The 20939-nt window shown below is 36.5% G+C and overlaps 1 protein-coding gene across 1 annotated transcript; it reads right to left on the bottom strand.

Moving 5' to 3' along the window:
* Positions 1-315: 315 nt before the first annotated feature.
* DENND4A (DENN domain containing 4A) lies at positions 316-20657 on the bottom strand (the record flags this gene model as incomplete). Its single annotated transcript, XM_010170718.2, has 22 exons — positions 316-990; positions 1222-1286; positions 1582-1744; positions 2252-2278; positions 2444-2561; positions 3074-3328; positions 3589-3799; positions 4258-4404; positions 4507-4682; positions 5887-5981; positions 7075-7285; positions 8157-9250; positions 10276-10416; positions 11112-11231; positions 12699-12843; positions 13106-13234; positions 13339-13545; positions 14158-14293; positions 15413-15546; positions 18106-18251; positions 18498-18716; positions 20557-20657. Coding segments are annotated over 22 exons (4177 nt in total), but the record flags the coding sequence as incomplete, so codon positions are not given.
* Positions 20658-20939: the final 282 nt, after the last annotated feature.

Here is a 20939-nt window from a genome sequence, read left to right as displayed (position 1 = left end):
ATGGACTGATTCCACATAACAATCTGTTAGGACTCTTCAATATGCTTTCTCTTTACTAGGGAGTGGGGAGTGAAGGGAAAGGAGAGGAAGAAGAGATTTCTCTGGAAGTGTTTTACAGAGACATCAGTGTGTTCATTAGTAGAGTTTTACAGAAGTTTACCATACCTCCCTTCTGATTGCTGTAGTAACACGTTTTGCATGTGTGCATGAGAAAAATCCTGTATCTAGAGTATTGTCTAGGTGAAGGTTAACATATTCTGCTTTAAAAACAAATCACTCTTCAAAAAGTAACTGGACTAGTTACTATAAATAGCAGTGTACTGCAAAAAAAATAAGCACTGTATTGCTTTTGCAGCAAGTCCATTTAAAATTCACTCCAGTAATTTAAAAAAATATCAACTTACTATAAACAATTTAAAATATGTATAATACAACTTTGTATGCGCTTCATAACATCATGAATATTCTATGTAAACAATAGATTTTGAAGAATTTACTTCGCTCACATTAGTTTCAGTGCATTGTTTCTGTTCACCTGTTATTTAATTTATTTTTTTTTCTAAGAAGGGAACTATAATACGTTGTCCCAAGTTAAAGAATTGATTTTGTTTAGAATCTTCCTTTCTACACACTGATTTGCAGAAAGGACAAGGGATAGGGAAATAATATTTGGCCCATTTTTCACTCTGTCCATTTCCACAACTGTAGGCAGGCCTGATTTTTCCAAGGCCTTCTGCCATAGTACATTCGTACATATGTTCTTGAACACTGAAGACTGAGATGTTCCTTGTGACTGAAGTGGTTATTTTACACAGGTATACATCATAGATATCACCTCTTGATCTAGGTATATTTAAAGATATGGTTCTCCAAAAATCTTTCTGCATTCCATCACTCCAGTACTTGGGGGCCTATCACAATTATGAGTATTCTTCACTTGATTAGCCGTGAGACGATCATAGGCCATTTTGTACTCTCTGTCAAAAGCATCTGCAGAAATAGAAAAACAATTTCTATATGCTGTGCTCAAAACCACAACCCAAATACATTGACAGCTAGTATGCTTATCAGCAGAAAATAACTGTAAAGTCCTTTCTTATTCAGCACTTACCATAGAATGGCACACAGCAAATCTACAGATTTATATATTTTTTGGAAGCTGAAAACCTAGTTTGCATACATTCATCATCTATGCTGATTTGAATAATTTATAAAACTTACCTATGTCAATGTTATCTCTTCCTAGGGCAACAAGTGAAAGAAATAGTATTTCTCTGTAAAGACTCCTGAAATTGTAAAGAGAAATGTCAATTTATATACTGCAATAATACATCACAAATCAATCTATATTAAAAATAGATTGAAGCATTTAGAGATAACTTGTTTTTAAAAACTGGCATTTTGAACATAACTCCTGACTGGCACCTCCGAAACGCTGTCATTTCTGACCTCTGGAGAATGCCCTGGACTCCCACATATACAGTTTTTTCTTTAAAAAACACACTATGAAAATATAATTCATATTACAACAGCCTTATTGTTGTCCAACTTTGCTCCAGTTAGGCATGTTTGTATCCTTACCGCTGTCTTTTAATATGTGGCCATTTGTTCAGTCTCTCCAATATTTGACTCATTGGTCCATAGACATCATTCATCTTAATGCTTTTCACCATACTTCTCAAGAGCTCCTGATTAAAAGAGTCATCATCTTTTTGCAGTAAATGGACCATTGGATACTTCTGGGCTGAAAAACATTAGAAATGCTGTAAGAATCAATATATTCTTTGTGTAGCAAGTAGAAAGTTTTTAAAAAAAGGTGGGAGGCTATACAAACTGAAAATATTGACAAATATGGAGTGAACAAAGAACAATAAAACATCAAGTCAAAATAATATCAACATAAGAAACACAAAAAGCACACAGGAGAAAACTCAAGAGCTGTAATGGGTCATGAGCTATTTTCAAGCATATGATCCAACACTGGCAACAAAATCCTTAGTAAGCACATTCTGAAAATAAGAAAACAAGCTAAGTGGATGAACTATAAGTTCAGCGTATCACTGAAACATATTCCCTCTTATTCCTCCCTTCCCAATGAAAAAAAGCCACTGGAGATACTGGTCAATGATTTGAAACAGATACACTGGAAAACTAAATGTTTGAGCAGTTTTACTCAACGTAAAACCACCCTCCCTCCCTCCCTCCCAGAGTCACACAAACTTAGAATAGCAATACCAAATTTAACACTCACTCTCAAACAAAAGAGTGCGATTTTGACCTGCAAGACAAAAAGTATTGTGATCAAAAATCAGTTCTGTATCTCGGGTGAACTATCCAGAAAGACATCTTTTTTCAAAACACATTCTTCAGTTGCTCAAAATGAAAATTGTTCTTTTTAAAAAAAAAACAAAATAAAACAAAACACACAAGAAGCAAAGCTTACTCTGAGCATTCCACAAAATATACAGAGGCTGCCTTGGATCCTGATGCAACTTCATATTGTCCCATAGCATCTGAATAAGAACATATTTACTGTCCTCTGACATACAGTTCCGTGGAATCTGAACAGGAGAATGCATATATAAAGATATTTTATTATAAAATCATGACAGATGACTTCTGTATTTAAAACATATCTTCACATCTACAGGTCTCATGGTAAATAGCTTTAATATTACAACTGCTGTAAAACCAGAGAAAGCTAAAGCTGCATGGGATGATGTCAGTGACGTAGCAAATGAGTATTTTGTGTATCTTCCTACAGTCTTAAAATCATAACTTCCTCTTCCTTCTACTGCTTCACTAGTCAAACTACAATAAAACCAACTGGAAACTTATCTTGTTTGTAACTGAGGATCACAAATTACAGTGTGACTAGAAAGAGCTAAACCCTTAACCCGCACAAGTATGGGTTACGCATGTTTTCCCTCAGTTGACACATTCTTTACCAATTCAGGACTGGGCCCAGCACACTGTAAGACACATTTCTAAGAGTTACTGAATTATCTAATGATTTCCTATATGGGAAAACAAGCATTCCTCACATGTCAGTACTTTCTATCTAATTCCATACCTTGGAGTTTTTATTACAGTGCTCTGAAGAAAGTATTAATCCTGGTAAATTGCTGGGCAAGTCCAAACGTCTGAAATACCACACCAAATTCCAGAACACAATAGGATGATGATCTACAAAGTCTGCCACTGTTATTGCGTGATCCCCTTCATTTTCAAGTAAACTCTCAAGCTCTTTCCATACCACTAGAGGACTGAGGTAAGGAACCGTTATAGGATCAGGACTAGGTAAGCGCCATTCTAGGCCCAAGGAATCCTATGGTAAAAAAGAAAAAAAAAATACCATTAGTTGGTATGTAACTATCTTTACAAAAATTCTTCTGAATGCTTTTGTCCCCCATGAGATGCACCAACATCTAATAGCTACAATTAGTATTAGTTTAAATAATAAAATCTAGTATTTCTCGTAATTTGGGATGGTTAATTCTGTTCTCCTAATTAAAGCTGTTTCACATTTCTCTAATCTATTGCACACTTTAAAAAAAAAATGACATTTAAGGTAGAAAAACTACACACTGTTGGTCCTTGCAAAGTAGCAGGCAGGCTACCAGTAGGAATGATATGGCTGATCTTCTGGTTTTCCTTCTCGTCTTCTGCCAATGGACCAAAAGTACTGATACTCCTCGCTACAGGGTGACTTGTACATTCTGACCCAGAGGTATTTTGTCTTCTTCCTGAGGGGATCTGGATACTTCTGGCACAGATATTGTCATGCTGCTTAGATTTGCTAGGGCAAGAAAAAAAAAAAAAAAGTTAAGAATCTCATCTTTTTGTTTTACTCTGAGTGCTCAAACATATACACAAACAGACAGAAATAAACTGGGAATAATCGACCTGACACCTCAGATTCTACCTTGTCAGCCACCACACTCATTCATGCTACACTGCAAGTTTTATTCCCCCTTGCACTGATAATGAACACAAACATCCTAGAAGAGTTCACAAAATCTGCGGAATTACAGATGCCTACATGAATTTTTATATTAGGGATGAAATGGTAAACTCCATATTGAAAAAGCACAATGTGGCCAACTTAGAGATAAGGGAGAGGCAGCAAGGAGATTCTCTCTCAAATCAATTTCTCCTCTTCAGATAGTATCATCTTAAATTTATTTCTGTTGATGAGGAATACATGCACATCCACAGAGAACTAGAGTAATTTCTAAGCAGAAAATGCAGGTTTACCCATTTGAATTTATATCCTCTTGAACAGACATCAGAGATGTAGCAAGGCCAACAGTAGCTGCAGTGTTAAAGGACTTGCTGCTCTGATTCGCAAAAAGTGATGGCAACTGCATGTTTTCTGTAGAAGGGCTGGACTTCAGAAAATAACTGCAGGGAAATGGAAAGCAAAAGCTTAATGTTATCTACAAACCAAATAAAAACCACTTCACAATTATGAGCATTCAAAATTGAGGAAAAGAATATTATTACCGTCCAGGTCGCCGGAGATCTCTGATTTCTATACTTAAAAAAGGCAGAAATAAATTGCCACAGAAAGGACACGTGGTATTGAGGTTTGAATCATCTGCTGTCCAACCTGCCATGATTTCTTCATCATGAACCAAACAGTCACAGGTTCGACATCGTGAGCAGCTCGAGATGAGGACCTGCATACAGCAGATAACAGAACTCTGCTATTACACATTCTCAAAACTCTTCTTTTACAAAGCAGTTCAAACTACAGCCAGAATCTCTGCCCTTAGATGAATACTGCTCACCGCTTCCACACAAGTTCAGTCACATACCTGTGCCTAAGCTTTAGGTTGGAACATTTGGGTTTAAGTTTATGTATTTCAAAATAAATACTAAATCTTAAATCCAAACTGCATTAGCAGACAGCTGATTGGAATGAACATTACAATAAATATTTATTAAATGCAGGTCTTTGCAGACTTGCTACTGTCTACAGTAACAAGTAGACTGGGAGGTGGAACTGTGCTTGTGAAATAAATATACTTTAGCTAAGTGGGTTAGGTGATCATAGAATCATAGAATCAGACTGGTTTGGTTGGACCTTAAAGCTCATCCAGTCCCAACCCCCCTGCCAGCAGCAGGGACACCTTCCACTAGACCAGGTTGCTCAAAGCCTCATCCAGCCTGGCTTTCAACACTTCCAGGGAGGGGGCATCCACAACTTCCTCGGGCAACCTGTTCCAGTGTCTCATCACCCTCACAGTGAAGAATTTCTTCCTAATACCTAATCTAAACCTCCCCTCGATCCTTCTGTGGCTTCCCAGAGTAAAACCAGCTAGTTATTCAATAATATTTTTATTAAGAGTAACATGTAATTTGTAATGTGTTTGCAAACAGGACTATTTACACACCTACATAAATTATTCTTAGAATTTAAACACTCTTCTGCCCTTATAATAGAAATGATGGGCAAAAAAGCTGAAAATGACCAGTTATTGATCCAAATGCAGTGTAACAGTGAAAAGCAAAACAATCTCACTAGAAGCTAAAATAATAAATAGCTTGTTATCTATTCTGTATTTTTAAATGCATAGTGCTATTTAAGACTTCAATTTTCACTTCAAACAAATTTAACCATGCAAGGGATTTAGATGCATTAATTCAATGGCATCCAATTCTCAAACTCTTGAAAACTGCAGCTTTAAGGACCAGAAGTGACTGCAATAAAGATATTTTTAGAGTATAATTTGAAATGAAACTTACTCTGTCACAGAAATATTCATCTGTATTTCAGTGGATTAGTTTTAAGCTTTGAACTTTAACAGAGATTCAGACAGCATTTATATTTAAAGATATATGCTTTAGCATATCAATTAAAATCAATAAATCATCTTGTACCTCCATAGCGTAGTTCTGAAACACACTGGTACTACTTGTACTGCAAGAAGATATCAACTCTGATTTGTCAGGTAAAGGGAACTTTGAAAGAGAACCTATGAACAGAAGAAACCCAAAGTATTAGTTATTCAGAATATACATTTTTAGTAAACTGTTTTTCTGGTCAAACAATCCTGCAGTTATGTGTGATGGAAGATGTAACAAATCAGATGTACTCAGACAGAAAGAAATGTGAAGCTGGAGTGTGAGGCTGCCATCTGCCCAGCACCAACAACGGCAAAAATAAAATCTACCAACATAGAATTTCCATATGTTCAGTTTTCTTCTTTTACAACAGTTGGTAGCTTGGAAACAAATTTTACAGATTAAGTAATTCATATCCACACTTTCTGTCTGGATAAAAGCTAGGGAAGGATAAGAGGTGCTGCTTGTGACTGCAGATGTACCTGATCCTTCTCTTCACCACACTCAACAAGCCAGGCTCCCCTCAGCCTCAGGATGCCCCAGGCTCCACTACTCCTCTCCAGTTCCTCCACATCCCACAAACTGGGGTGCCAAACTGGGCACACTCTTCCAGATGCTAAGTTAGGGGATCTTCATTTCAGCCTGATTGTGCTTAACACACTGTACTCCATTACACCAGTAGTACAGAAATTGATATAATAGCACTACCAATTATCCAACTCAGATCAGGAAAAAACCACAGTCAGTCTGATAATCAGCTTCAACAGCAGCTTACAGAAAACGGCAACAATTTTCCAAAAAGGATTTTTACTACATTTTGAAAACAAAATCAGACTAATAAAGTTACCATTTGAAAGTTTTTATAAATGTTTTCTGGAGCTGCACAGTTTACACAAATAAGATGATTACATGAATACTGACAGGCCTAAAGGGTCTCTTATTTGCATAGCTGTAGCACTCAAACCTATTCAGGGACAAGATGTTACTATACAAATCATTACACAAGAAAGAACACCCAAAACAAGGTTCTACAATAAAAACATCCACCTGTATGGATATATCTGTATAAGTAATAGTTTGTAGGCAGGGAAAGAAAATATTACTTCTTCCACAAAAGAGACTAACGACTAGGATGATCCCCAAATGAGAATTATGAAAGAAGAGCTTGTAAAACTGGAATATTTTTTTCATATTGATGAATGCAATGCAAAAGCTGTCTCTTACCGCACTGGTCAAATTGTTTTGATGAGCCATCATGGGAAGCTGAGCTTTCTAGGCTTGTCCTGCTGAGGCCAATCCTCTTAATTTCTGATGTGGTATTCTCCTGAGGAGAAGCACTTTCAAAATCATTGCAGACATCTTCATCGGTTAGAGAAGTAGATTCAGAGTCCAGAGCTCCAAGAGATGAAACACTTGCTCGGTCTGAATTTTGATCCTGAGAGGAAAAAAAAAGAAATTCCACTGAGAAAAGGCAAGCAAAAATATTTCTGAAAGTAAGAGACAGCCTTCTTTGTCTCAGTAAATTCAAGGTATGAACTTCCCTCCTTGAAAAGTCAGATTCATATTCAGAAACAAGGTGAGTTTCACTCAAGAGTTAAGTAGCTACATGAGGATTCTTTTTAAGAGATTTTCCAAATAAAAACATCTAAATGAAAACTTAAACATTTTAATCCTCTAACTTTTTCCCACCATTGCTGCAGAAGTTATGAGCAGCCATAGGAATGCATTAGGATAGGCAAGGCTTGATTATCATTGGTACTTTAATTAGTCTCAGGTCGCTTTTAAGCACATTAAGAAAATACACCAACAGCAAACTGCGTCTATTTTCAGTCTCAAGGAATGAGAATAAAATGAGTTTTGATTTGAGTTGGGAGCAGCAAAGAACTTTCTAACCAAATGACCTCAGTTCAAAATTAGCCTTAAATCACTTTGGTAACCAATACTAGCAGAATTCCCTTTTTTTCATTAAAGCTGTAAAGAATTAAAACCATTATTTTTTTTCTTTAGGTAAATAAAGGAAGGCAAAGCAGTCTTCTTTGCCCTGTCAACACACTACTATATTTAGGTTTTCTTATTAAATATACTCTGAACCCATGCTAGGCCAGATTTATTTTTTATTCAGGACAATAAAATTAAGATCCTGGAAATTCAAGCATGATTAAAACAACTTAATGCACATAGCCTGCCACGACGCACGTAATTCAAATGGAGGAGTCGATGATTCAACCTTTACAAAGCTTTTTCCTTAATTTATAGGAATTTAGGTTTTGGGGGGATAGGTTGGGGAAGTAATTATAAAAACTTACCTTTGAGGATGCAGCATACATTGTAAATTTTGAGTACCACTTGCTAGCTTTCTCTGCAACCCCTTTTCCAGCAGAAAACATGCTGCTTTTTAGAACATCTAATTTCGGTGTTAACAGTGTATCCAAGTTGAATGACGGCGAAGACACAAGTGTTAACGCACTGGTTCCATCCTGTGGCTGTTCCCTGGCTGGACTGTTTGGGGAGTAAGCTGGGGAGGACCAAAGCCTGTCTCTTGGCTTTTCTTCATATTTTGCATGGTAACTCTTGGATTTGGTAAGACTGGATGGCCTTGGGGAGTTTGGGGGAAGGCTGGACCTCCTACAAGGTTGGATTACTGTTGGGCTCTTTTTATTAGCATTTCTGTCATCGTAGGGTTTTTGTAACTCAATGCTTGGAGCACGACTTGACAAAGGGCTGCTCATGTTGTTCATGTACATGACTATTTCTTCAGCTAAATCTCGCCTCGCAGATGGAGTAGAAACACTTCTATCATCATCATCCTCCTCGTCCTCTTTCTGCTGTTCTGTCTCAGCAACCAGCAGGGACAGTGGATCAAATCCAGTTTCAACATCTGTCTTTTCAACTGGCTTTACTGGAAAGCTGCTCTTTTTTTGAAACCTTCTAGATTTTTCAGTGGAGGATTTCACTGCTGTAGATGCTTCAGGTTCTGCATCCAAGTCTTCCAGATCAAAGATAACAGGAGACTCCGTTTTGTCTGTAAAACTGCAATCAAAAGCTGCATCTTCATCACTAGATTCTTTCTCCAGGCTTTCTCTCTTAGATCCTAAAGAGGAAGTTCTGATATTAAGAGTTTTTGGCCTTATGCTTTTCTGTAACGCACTAGATAGGATTTTGGCATCAGCTCCCAGTTTTTCAACCATTTCTCCAGGGTTTGTTTCCTGATTTATTCTATTTATCATGAGTCCCACTATGCCATCTCCACTCAGTTTACGGTTCCTGCTTTCCCATGGTATCTCCCTTAAGTCAGGTTCTACTGCACTTTTATGTCTCTTTCTTAAAGATTTATTTTTTATAACTTCTGCTTCACTGGCTTCCTCAAAAGATGATGTGAAGAGCAATCCTACAGAACTCTCTGAAAGACAGATGAAACAAGGTGCTTTATTTCTTGCTAAACGAGAAAACTAAACAAAATTACAAAAGAGTGCTAATTATTCTCATCTTTCAAACAGTTTACAACACAGAGATAGAATTCACTATGTATTGTGCTAGTGGTTGAAAAGTTGGAGTTGACCATGGTCATAACTTTTAGGAAAAGTCAGATGAGAAAACATTTAAAAGGGAGTCAAATCATACAACACAAGAGTACTGTGGGAGACACAATCAAGAAAAGTCTCAGCTGTATTTAGCTTCCTCTTTTGGAGACATTTATTAAGAGGTTTGAAAGCTAGGGACAACAAAGGTGTCTAGGAAATGGTAAAAAAAGCAACGCTTTCTAGCCTGGTGAATTAGAAATAGATCCAACAAAAGGAGTTATTGTCAGAGAAGTCTCCATTGTTTTGCCAGAGCATAAAGATGCAGACTTTAAAGTATGATATTACAGTATTTCAACCACAGCTGACAGTATTATAATAACCATACTGGACTAGTTACTAAAGACTTGTGAAAATGCCTGAAAATTTCTTTTAATTGTACTGCATAGAAACCTCTTGTCCATTCTGAAGGAATTTATTCGTTGCTGGAGGTTATAAGAAAAAAAACAAGACCTGTGATTTTGTAAGCAGATGTTAATTGGGGGTGAGGGGGAATCAAACAAGAAAAAAATAATCTAGAAATGCAGAATATTCAGATGCATCTCCCTGACACAATATGCAGACTCTAACCTAAAGTTGCTCCCACAACTTTCATCGGCCACTGCCATTACACCAATAAAATACTGTAAGTTTTGTGGACTCACACTACTTAGAGCTCTTGTGAGAAACCAATATGCAGACTCTAACCTAAAGTTGCTCCCACAACTTTCATCGGCCACTGCCATTACACCAATAAAATACTGTAAGTTTTGTGGACTCAGGCACACTACTTAGAGCTCTTGTGAGAAATTGAATATATAGAGACAAAACTGCACAAGAATCAAAATGTATTTTCTCTTCCACTCACCTGTGCCAGCTTCTGCTACAGTATTGTCAACTGTACCGTTGAGCCGCACTATGTTAGAAGCGGCTTTGGCGTCAGTTGAGCTCTGATAATTCAGTTTAGGGAGGCAGTCACCGCTTCCTTTTGCGCTCTCCACTTCGGACACTGTACATAGAAAAGGACAGACAGCTCTTTAGAGCCAAAGCAACTCAGTTTAAATCTCAAGCTTCCATTACCTACCAGGTGTTTAGGCAGGATTAAGTGACAGCAGGTTGTACATATCCCATGGTGCACAGGCTGATAGCTACGTGGGCAGAGGTTTTCAAGCTGGAAGAACTAACTATGGATATTTAATTCCCAGCGTTACTTTTATAACTGGAAGTTCCACAAGCTTCTGTACCCAGACTCCAAGTAACCAGTACTTGTGTATCAAAATTTGTGGTGGTTGAGACCTGCTCTGTTCTCTAAGACCTGCAAAAATTCAGCTGTTCTTCTCTTATGTGATTTATAAAGAAAACAGACTAGTAGAATAGACTTTCCTGTAGATTATGCCTATAAAGCAATTTTAATTTTTTAAAAAGACAAAAACATTCAGCTGTAATTATCATTAAACCTTTATATTACCATTATCACTTATTTGAAACAGAGAAGGGAAAAAAGAACTCTAATTTTAAAAGTTAAACCACGAGACATCTAGAAAATTACATTTAGAGAAAAGAACTTCAGGCATGGGTATAAAATGGCATTATCACATACAGTCACTGTAAAAAAAATAAATAAATCAGCTGCCCCACTTAGCTTTTGCTGAAATCCCTATTTACCCACAATGAATTAAATATCTGTATTCACAGGATACATACGGGAACTGGAGTCACTCTCTCTCTTGTCTTCTTTTTGTTCTTGTATATCTTGAAGACAAGTTTTCCCTTGCCTGGCTTCTTCTTTGAACGATGTGTTATTGCCAAAGTCTGAAAGTCCTCCTATCACAACAGGGCAATGACAGAAAAAGATTATTATGGTATTTAATAGCGTGACATTATTAAACAGAATAAATTGAATATCCACAGTAATTCAAAGGCCTCTCATCAAGTACATTCCAATTAACAGCAAACATTTTACCACCATAAAGTGAGAAAAAGGACTGGCTTGCTTTTACAGTATAAACATTGAAGTGACGCTCTACAGGATGAAATTAAAGGGGTAATTGGCAACATTTCTTTTTAAATACTGTACTAAAGCACTGCTTGTCTTTGAGTCTGTTGCCTGCTTTATTTGATCAAAATGTCACATCTTTTCAAGAACTCTAAGAGGCATCTAAACATGGTTTAATTTTAGTGTAGTACGTTTCTCAGAGTTAATGCATGCAATTCTTATGGTTTCACTCTAGAAAGTAAAAAAGTTGAAAGAATGTAGCAGCAACCATGAGTTTGTTTGCAAAATAAGATTAAAATAAAAATAACCAACACTACACAAAAATCCCCCTGCAAACATTCAAGCCACTATCTGGTCATTTTTAAGACAAAACACTGCCCCAAGTGTAACTAATATAGTCTGATTCATTGATTTCAAGAACCAAATTTTCTTAACACTGACAGGTTTGTTCCTCTTCCAGGTTGTTATGAAGCATTAGCACCAAAATAAAGCAAATTAACAAAGCAGATAAGAAAGCTTCTGTTCACTATAAATACTAAGCGAGCACTTCAGGTCACACACATTCCTTGTCTTTTGTCCAGGACAACCTGAACTCTTCTGCAGTCCCAGAGCATCTTTAGGAGGTTTACTCTGATGCAGTTTAGGAGGTAACAGTGGGCACCTGTCCAGGATCAAGAGGGTACAACGTGGCTGAAAGTCAGCTTCTTTCCCTGCAGATGCTGTACTGAATCTCTACAGAGAGGGTAAAAATCTTGTTGCTATTGTAAAGATAACAAAATATTCTGGAATTTATGGAAATGTTTTTGGGATTGCCTGAAAAAGTAAGAATGCATTCTAGCTATGTGTTTTCAGGCAAAGAAATCTCTAAAAATCAGATTATGTTAAAAGCAAATACCATTAATTATATAAATGACAGTTACTTGGTAAATGCCCAATTACACTTCCTTAGTTTACATGGTCTGAGTTGCAACCAACATCGCTAAACTCTTACACAGTGCTTTGCACAGATAGGTTTCAAAGAAGTGTTTTAAGAGGAAAGTCAGCTTCATGAAAAACAGGCAGAAATAAAGTAAATTTCAGGTTCATATTTTGTCTCCATGAAGAGCTGCTACAATAAATGAAGAGTGTACTATTTTGGATTCAAAGACAAAAAAACCCATTGTTCTTTTAAAAACTATGTAAGAACTTATTTTTTCTCTCAAATGGTTTTATCATCAAATTCACAACAGAAAGCTTTTTGAAATAATTTTCTTATCAGCATGAAAATAAAAAAGAAAGTGATGTGAATACTCTACCAGGAATGGCTGTATGTGAGGTACTTGCTGGTAGCTTTTTCAATGCTTTTTTAAACTGTGCTATTCCTAAAACAACGTTTCGTATTTTCATCCATAGGAAATAGCCACCTCGATTGCTTGAAGGCCAGGTACTTTCCAAAACAGCCTATTTAGAAATATCAAAGTCAAATAAAGTCATTTTAAGGAACAGTCAGGTGAGAAATCATTAACTTAAATTTCAAACATTTGCAGTTATAAAGTAGACTTCTAAACCTACAAAAACAAAGACAACACATTTATTCTGTCTTGTATTTCTTCCAGTTAGTAGAAATGACAGAATTGCATCTGAACTGCTGCCTTGTTTCGCTGGCTTCTATTTGCCTGGATAAAAATGGATATTTATTTTCTCTTCTTTCAAAAATACTTACCTTATTGTAGTAGCCATAAGTAATGGCATTAGGGTCAACACCAGCCTTCTGCATTTCAAAAAGCACTCTCACTGCTAGCACAGGCTGACCATACTGTCCACACAGCTGCATGAGTACTCGGTAGCATACCTGAAAATACACACAGTTAGTATTGAGCTTCTACAGTAAAACACATAAATCATTCAATAAAACCCACGAGCTATTGCTGCAATTCTGGAGTTAAATTATTTTACCTCATCAGGTGGATCTATTTTTTTGGTATGCATTTTTTGCAGCACATCATATGCAGTTCTCAGAGCCCTGACTTTTGAATGGCACACTTTCACGTACGCAGGAAGGCAGATAAACCAAAGACCATAGCAGTGACGTAACAAACACCTGGACCACATCTGCGGTATGGAGGAGTACTTCTTAGCAATTTTATGTGCAGATTTGATTTCCTGCAAAGAATCATAAAGATTATATGTGTATATTTACACACACATTAGACAAACCTACATGTCAAAAACTGAACATGTGTCATTATACCTACAGGAGTTAAAACATTAACATGAACAACATATTCAATAAAGCAGGCAAGAAAAGAAAGCAGAGTAAGTGATATCAAAAGCAGCTGCTGTGTGATATTCCCCTCCTAAAATCTTGCCTTGTGTGAAATTTCTGTCTATTACTTTTGGCTTGCATTTTTTGTAAGAAACATTTGGAAAGTTAGATCCCCTCTTAAATCCCTGGACAGGCAATCAAAAAGTGGATGTAGAAGCCCAACAGTTTATGCCATGGAGAACAGCAAGAAAAACGCAGAAGGTATGGGGACAGCACAGCAAGTGACAAATCTGTGTACAGGGGGCCTGTACAATACGGTGTAGGGAAGAAGCACAGGTAAACATCCAGAGAACAATTAGCATGGCTACACCATAATTACTGTATCAGTGAAGAACAATTAGTTAGGCTACTGCCATTGCTGATCACTCTTTATAGCCAAACCCAAGAGGAAGGTGGCAAGCTGTCACTTGCCAAAGCACCTCAGACACTACAAGAACACCTGCAAGTACCTGTTTAGTTCTTCTGAACATTGGTGATGGGCTGTTGGGACTACTGGCTTTTGAGGACAGTTTGTTATTTGGTGCTGTGAGAAATCCTTCAGGTCGTTCAAACAAATCTAGTTTTAATACAGGAAATCCATTATAGCTGTAAAAGAAATGTGTCACTGAACTCCTGTAAGGCAGTTCCAGAGTAAACACGTCACATAATAGCAAATGAAATCAATTACACAGTTGCACTAGAAGCTACACAGGAAACAGAAAATACAAAAGTAAACCTTTAAAGACACGGTTGACAAAGTGGTTTACTAAACCATGATTTCATAAGCCTGTACAAACAGTCTCTTAATCTGTTATTTCAGAGTAAGCAACTTAAATCAATAAATAAGTTTGATTTCATGGCATTTTCTTTAATTAATGTGTCAAATGCATTAATATTTATTATAGTTAATAAAAAAAAATCATGTGGCTTAGTTTCTAGTGAGTATCACATAAAAGAAGTTTATAAAAATCAATATGAACAATATCAAACTATCTAGAAGATTAAATTAGATTAGACTTAATGTTTCTCAGAATTAATGAATAAACCAATAGACAAACACATTTGACATAATTACTAAATCAGTAACACCAGTTTTCAGTGATTCTTTGAAATGTACTCTCTCCTGCCAAAGAGTATCTGTGGTTTGGTTTGTTATCAGTAGTAGCAGCAGGCCAACAGACTGGGTCCATTCATTTCAATTTTAACTTTAAAAAGTGTCATAGAATCCCAGACTGGTTTGGGTTGGAAAGGACCTTAAAGCTCATGCAGTTCCAACCCCCCTGCCATCAGCAGGGACACCTTCCACTAGACCAGGTTGCTCAAAGCCTCATCCAACCTGGCCTTCAACACTTCCAGGGAGGGGGCATCCACAACTTCCTTGGGCAACCTGTTCCAGTGCCTGACAACCCTCACAGTGAAGAAAGACTCTCAGTCAGTCAGTCAGTCTTTCACACAGTGTCAAGAGCTAGCACACTGTAATGCGAACACACAGCCAGATTTAGTAAGTATTATTGCTTCTGTGTGCACACACACACACTCAAAACGATTAAGACTTCAGAACAGCTTGCACACTAGGCATTTTACATAGATTTTTACTTTAGCAACATAAAGGGATAGGGGAAAAAAACCCCTGTACTTTGTGAGTATCACGAGAACCTAGAAACTAAACTCTACAAGGGCAGCTGTTAAGATTTTGGCTCGCATCCTACTGTGTCCTGAGGTTACCTGTATTGTAGAGGGTGCTCTTCACCATTTGGCAGATGAGGGATCTCGGGTGGTGTTATGAAAACCGTATGCTCACTCTTGTATGACTCATCCAGCTCTATCAGTCGTGTTTCCCCAGTTCTGTCCATATCTACCTGGAGAAATCACGTTAAAAGAAAAAGTAGTTACTAATGTTCTTGGATTTTCTGCTGTTACAGCTATATGGTCAAGCATCAAGTCTGTATCAGCATCAAAGGACTGCATCTTAAAAGTAAGGATGACTTGCAAAGTTATAATGAGAACAGTTACGTGTTGCATTGTTTTTGTAAATTTTAACCCAATACAATAATATATACTCTGGATTGACTGTTTTCAGTTAAATATTATAAGCAGTTCTACAAAGAGGTTAATTTTTCTGAATACAGCCAATTCTGGAACTATGTTTCCAACTGCAGCAGTAACTTGAAATGTATTTTATTTTCATTTTTTTTCCTCTATTTTAACCACTGAAAACAATAACAAACTTTATCCAATTGTCTGATGCATACAGAGTCTAGAAACAACACTACCTAGCAATTCCAGTCACTTACATAGTTAAGGTGATGCTAGTTTAAAGGCATTGTAGAAATACACATGCAGTCAAAGAGATAATGGAATAAAACTGTGTGACCTCACTAAAATTAAAGGGAGATAGAAGACAGAAGTAGGTTTTTTCCCCTAAAAAAACAGTAACCTGAAAGGTGAAGGGTAGCTTCATGATTTCTCTCTCTTTCAGATAACTCAACAGTTGTACCCATGAAAATACAGCACATATTGTGTGGTCCTGTCCTCTCACAGCTAGGACAAATTCAGTTCATGGGTAAGAAAGGCAACTTGTAATATAAGCACTAAAAAATTAAGCATAAATTACAGCTGTACCTGTTCTGTAACTGGCCAATTGACTATAAATCTCTGCCTTGCTAGCCTGGCTGCTTCAGAGAGGAGGAGAAATTTGCACTTCCCAAATTAATGCCCCTGCTTTAAAGACAGTGCAAGGCTTCAGGCAAATTTCAAAGCATCAAACTGCAGGATCAAGTGGGAGAAAACTGTCCAACCACTGTACTGAAAGAATTTCTTTCAATTGCTTGAGACAAAAATAAAGAATCAAAATGAAACTAACATTCCAAGCAAGATATTGGGAAACTATGAACTGTTTTCCTTTGAGGAAAGGAACAGACAAGCCTTTACCTTACAAGCTTCCTACTGCTACTGCTCATGTTACAGAAACCACTAGAAACAGACCAAATATAACATATATTACAAGTCCCACCTGAGAGCCTTTACTTGATACTTATACTGACATTTGTATTGCTTTGTCTCTGCTCTTCTGTCACCAACTCTGACTCCTTCAGCACCTCAGAAGTACTGCTTCTGCTTTCAGCATGAGACACATCTACATCTCAAAGAGTTGGCACTATCAAGAACTATTTACTTCCTAGCACACAGAACATGATTTCTATTCACATATTGACAGTCCCAGTGTTAGGCTCAAACGTTGCCACAGTTTACATTTATAGCCATTATTTAAATTGTTTAAATGGCAACCAAATTACAGCCAAATGGTACATTACTGCAAAGAAATGAATAAGCAACCTGTGGAACCAAGGATGTGTGCTCTTCATGCCTTAAGAGTTTAGCAACAGAGAATTAGTGTACAAAAAGAAGCATATTCCACAGTTCCCTCCCTCCAGTGAAGGTGGAAGTATATCAAGTAGTTTCAGTAGAAATTTTCAGTATTTAAAAATCTGATAAACATACAAAGAGGTGTTCTTAATTACACATTTTACTGCATGAGGCAGATGGAAAGCATTAGCAAATCGAACCAGCCAAGTAGCAAGAACATATGGCTCCTGAAAAGTAGAAATAAATGAAACTTTTGCAATTTAAATACTTCTAAGGATGTAAAAACCCCACAGTTACAAGTTTTACCACTGAAATACAATGAAGCCAGTGGCTTAAATATGTATTGAATTGAGATAACTTTTGAGTTCCTGGAAAATTGAAAACTTGTGAGACAATTACACCATATCTTTCAATAGACAAAATGGGTAATCAATTACAATCTCTGCTGCTGCTCTCTAGGAGAAAATAACATGTAGAAGAGATTACTTTTCAGCTTAAACTATTCTTATAAATTATTTGAGGCAGGGTTTAGATTATATTTTATAGATAACTAATTTCACAGTACATAAAATTTGTCTTAATGCAGTGGTCTATAACTACCCATAAGAAAGTGCTGTATCATCATCAACCCATGACATCACTTTCATGCATACCCTTTCAGGTATTGGTTAACCTAGTAAAATACATTAATGCATAAATAAATATTCACTTTATTGAAATAATTGAAATTTGGTATCTGGTCAAAGTAGAGCATCTTGGATAAAGCTCTAGTTTGTATAGCAGTCCTTGGTATACTCCAGTATTTTGACTTTATATGTTACTGTTAAGCATAGTATCAGAAATTAAGAGAAATCAAGAAAGAGAAGATGAGGCAAATCTCTAATTGTTAAAAGAAATCTTACATGGGAACCCACTCCCTCATGTAAATGAAAACCTAGTTTCATAGCCATGGTATCTGAAATGCCTAGTAATTCCAGTGTCTCAGTACTGTATCAGATAATGTAAGCAACAGCAGAAGTTAAAAAATTTTATGCATATGAAGATGTGCTTACTTTATCCACACAGTCATCAAAAAATGCCAGGCTCGCGTCCTTATCACTGACAAAAGAACACTCTTCGATGAAGCGAATAAACATCTGAGTTTTGGTCATCAATGTGTAGAACTTCTGGTGCGAACGATCTCGACTTTTGAGGAAACCTATAAAGTGAAATCAGAAGCATGTCAGAATGCCTAAAACACAAAAGCCCTCCCCAAAAGTCAGCATACATTCTACCAATGAGCAGTAACCTTTCTGTAACCTTTGCCACTACTATGCAATTTTTTCTGCACTTACATTTCTACCATCATTCACAACACTAACACTGCAAACGTTTTTATTTCTTTATTGAGAGAGAATCTAAAATAATAAGTTGACATACATAAAACAAGTTTATAACTCTTCACCTTGTAGTTCAAAGAGAGAACTTGCATCTGTGGCTGTTTCAGAGGGTGCCTCTGTTATTGGCCTGAGATAAGACCTGTAACCCTTTAGGATTGAGGCCATGAAACACAGAAATGCTTCCTGGATCTCCAAATCTAACAGATGCAATTTCTTCCCAGAATTAAAATCATAGTCATTCATTGCTAATTCCATTAATGCATCTTCTCTTGGTCTCTGTTGCACTGTGGACAAAAATAACATTATAAGATTTTACATTTTTTTCCCCTCCATATTGGTAAAAAAAAAATTTCCTTATCCTACTATATTCACCAATTACTGAGCTCCATTAAGTTTGGAATAGATTAAAATACATGCAATTAAATTCAATCATGACACGTAATAATGGATTCAGCTTGACCTCATACAACTCATGTACTTCTGGATAACACCAAAAGCAAGATACATTTACCTTTTCAGCACATCAGTTACTACAGCAACAGAGAGAACCAGTATGGATAGAGCTTTAAAAAGAAAGCTGTTTGTAAAAATATGTGAAAATTTATACAAGAACTGATTAAAGAAGCATATTTTGGGGACAAACACATAGATTGAAATGAAAGGCACTGTAAAAAAAAAAAAGTAATACATACATCACACATAAAAGGTGTTCCCAAAAAGCAGACTATACATACCAAGTACCTACATACACAGGAAAACATGCAAAGTGGATGCAAAGTGGTTTGCAAAGATGCAAAGTGGAGCCATCAAAACACAACACAATGCAAAACACTGATACAGAAGGAAAGCAGGCTTTTTTTTTTTTTTAAAGATCTAGCAAAATCCCTATTTTTAAAGTAGATACTTGTATCAACATTTCAAAGCCATCAGAACTCTAGCTAAGACTTCACTGCTACACACAAAGTATGGTAACGTTCTAATAATGTCTCAAAAAAGTCAAAGGATGGTTTCATTACTGTCTTTCTACATAATTATAGTCAACCTTATACTGATATCACTTTTAAACAGTTTATTCTCTAATAAGAATTGAAGATCAGTTCCACTCTACTTTTGTAGATTATAGAGAACATAAGGTTTAAAAATTCTAAATAAATCCTCACAGTAAAATATATCAAAATTTTGAAGCAACAGAATTTTCATCACCTATCAGCTATACACATTTTTTTGTGCAGCACACCCCAATAAACTTCTGTTTCTGTACATTCTAATCAGGACACAATTAAATTCTAATAACCTCAATAGTCAAGAAGGTGTAAACAGCCTTTAAAAACAACCTGCACTAAATCCAGGTGACAACTACAAAGATCTCATGCTTTCCAGGTAAGTATTTCTCAAACATGCAGCACTGATCAACCCCATCCTTTTCACACTCTGATTTAAGTCTAACTACTTGTCTCTGTCACCAGGTGTTACAACTGCATTATTGCTTCTTAATAAATACATTTTAATATATTTAAAACCACAATGTTTATAAACATTTGGTATTTCCACCTTAAAATGTCAGGTACTTTCTTTCCTCAGTCTACCACATTCAAGTATCCTTGAGATAAACTTGCAGCAACAAAAAAAATCCTATTATAGCCTTTTGGTTGTTCTTTATAAAATAAAGGCTGGAAAACAAATACAGTGCAAAAATTATTTACATTAATAAAGCAACACGGAATCAGAACATAAAGTATTATCAGCTTGAGTGTCAAAGTTATGTCAATTGTCAGGACATCAGCAGACATTTGAAGATGAAACAAAGGTCTTGATTAGGTCCTGGCCCACTCTGCTTTACTATTCCCTTCTCATAAAAGCTCTGCATTTTTTTTGGTATGAGGTAACATCAATACAAAGGGATATCTATTAAGAACTGCCTTATATATATGGAAATGTCCTCCACCCCAAAAAACCCTAAATGGGTTCTAATCTCTGGACTTAAAGTACAGACTTTGCTGTTCTGTACAAAAATATTATGCTTAGTGAACAGCTGACTTAAGAACATATTTAATGAGCAATATTTATCTGTTAACGTGGCACACTATATCCAATGTAAATCTCCTTATGTACTTTCCCACTCACATTCTGCCAGTTGCTGATATAAATTATTTAAAGTGTTCATCAGATTTTTACAAGGTTTCTTTGGTAAGATCTTCCATGCAATAGCTTTCTTATCTCCAGTTCTGGAAGGAAAAAGAAAAAAACAAACGTATGAGTACAGACTGGGATACGTGTGTATACAGGACTGTATTTAGAGGATTTTTCTATCCCACCAGAGAAACGGGAGAACATATACAATTTGCTCCATTAAAACAGGACTGAGTGGGATTGAAAACCAAGCAACAAAGTCAAACTTGATTCACTATGTGGAGATTTGATCACAGCCATCCAACCAACACCCCACATTTCAGGATGATGATTATGCAGTCACACTTTTTAGTACTGAAATCAACCCACTTAGAACC

The sequence above is a fragment of the Antrostomus carolinensis genome, unplaced genomic scaffold (genome assembly GCF_000700745.2).
Source record: "Antrostomus carolinensis isolate BGI_N321 unplaced genomic scaffold, ASM70074v2 scaffold7816, whole genome shotgun sequence".
Classification (NCBI taxonomy): Eukaryota; Metazoa; Chordata; class Aves; order Caprimulgiformes; family Caprimulgidae; genus Antrostomus; species Antrostomus carolinensis.
The sequence above is the reverse complement of the archived record's forward strand: the minus strand, read 5'-3'. Positions and strand labels throughout refer to the sequence as shown.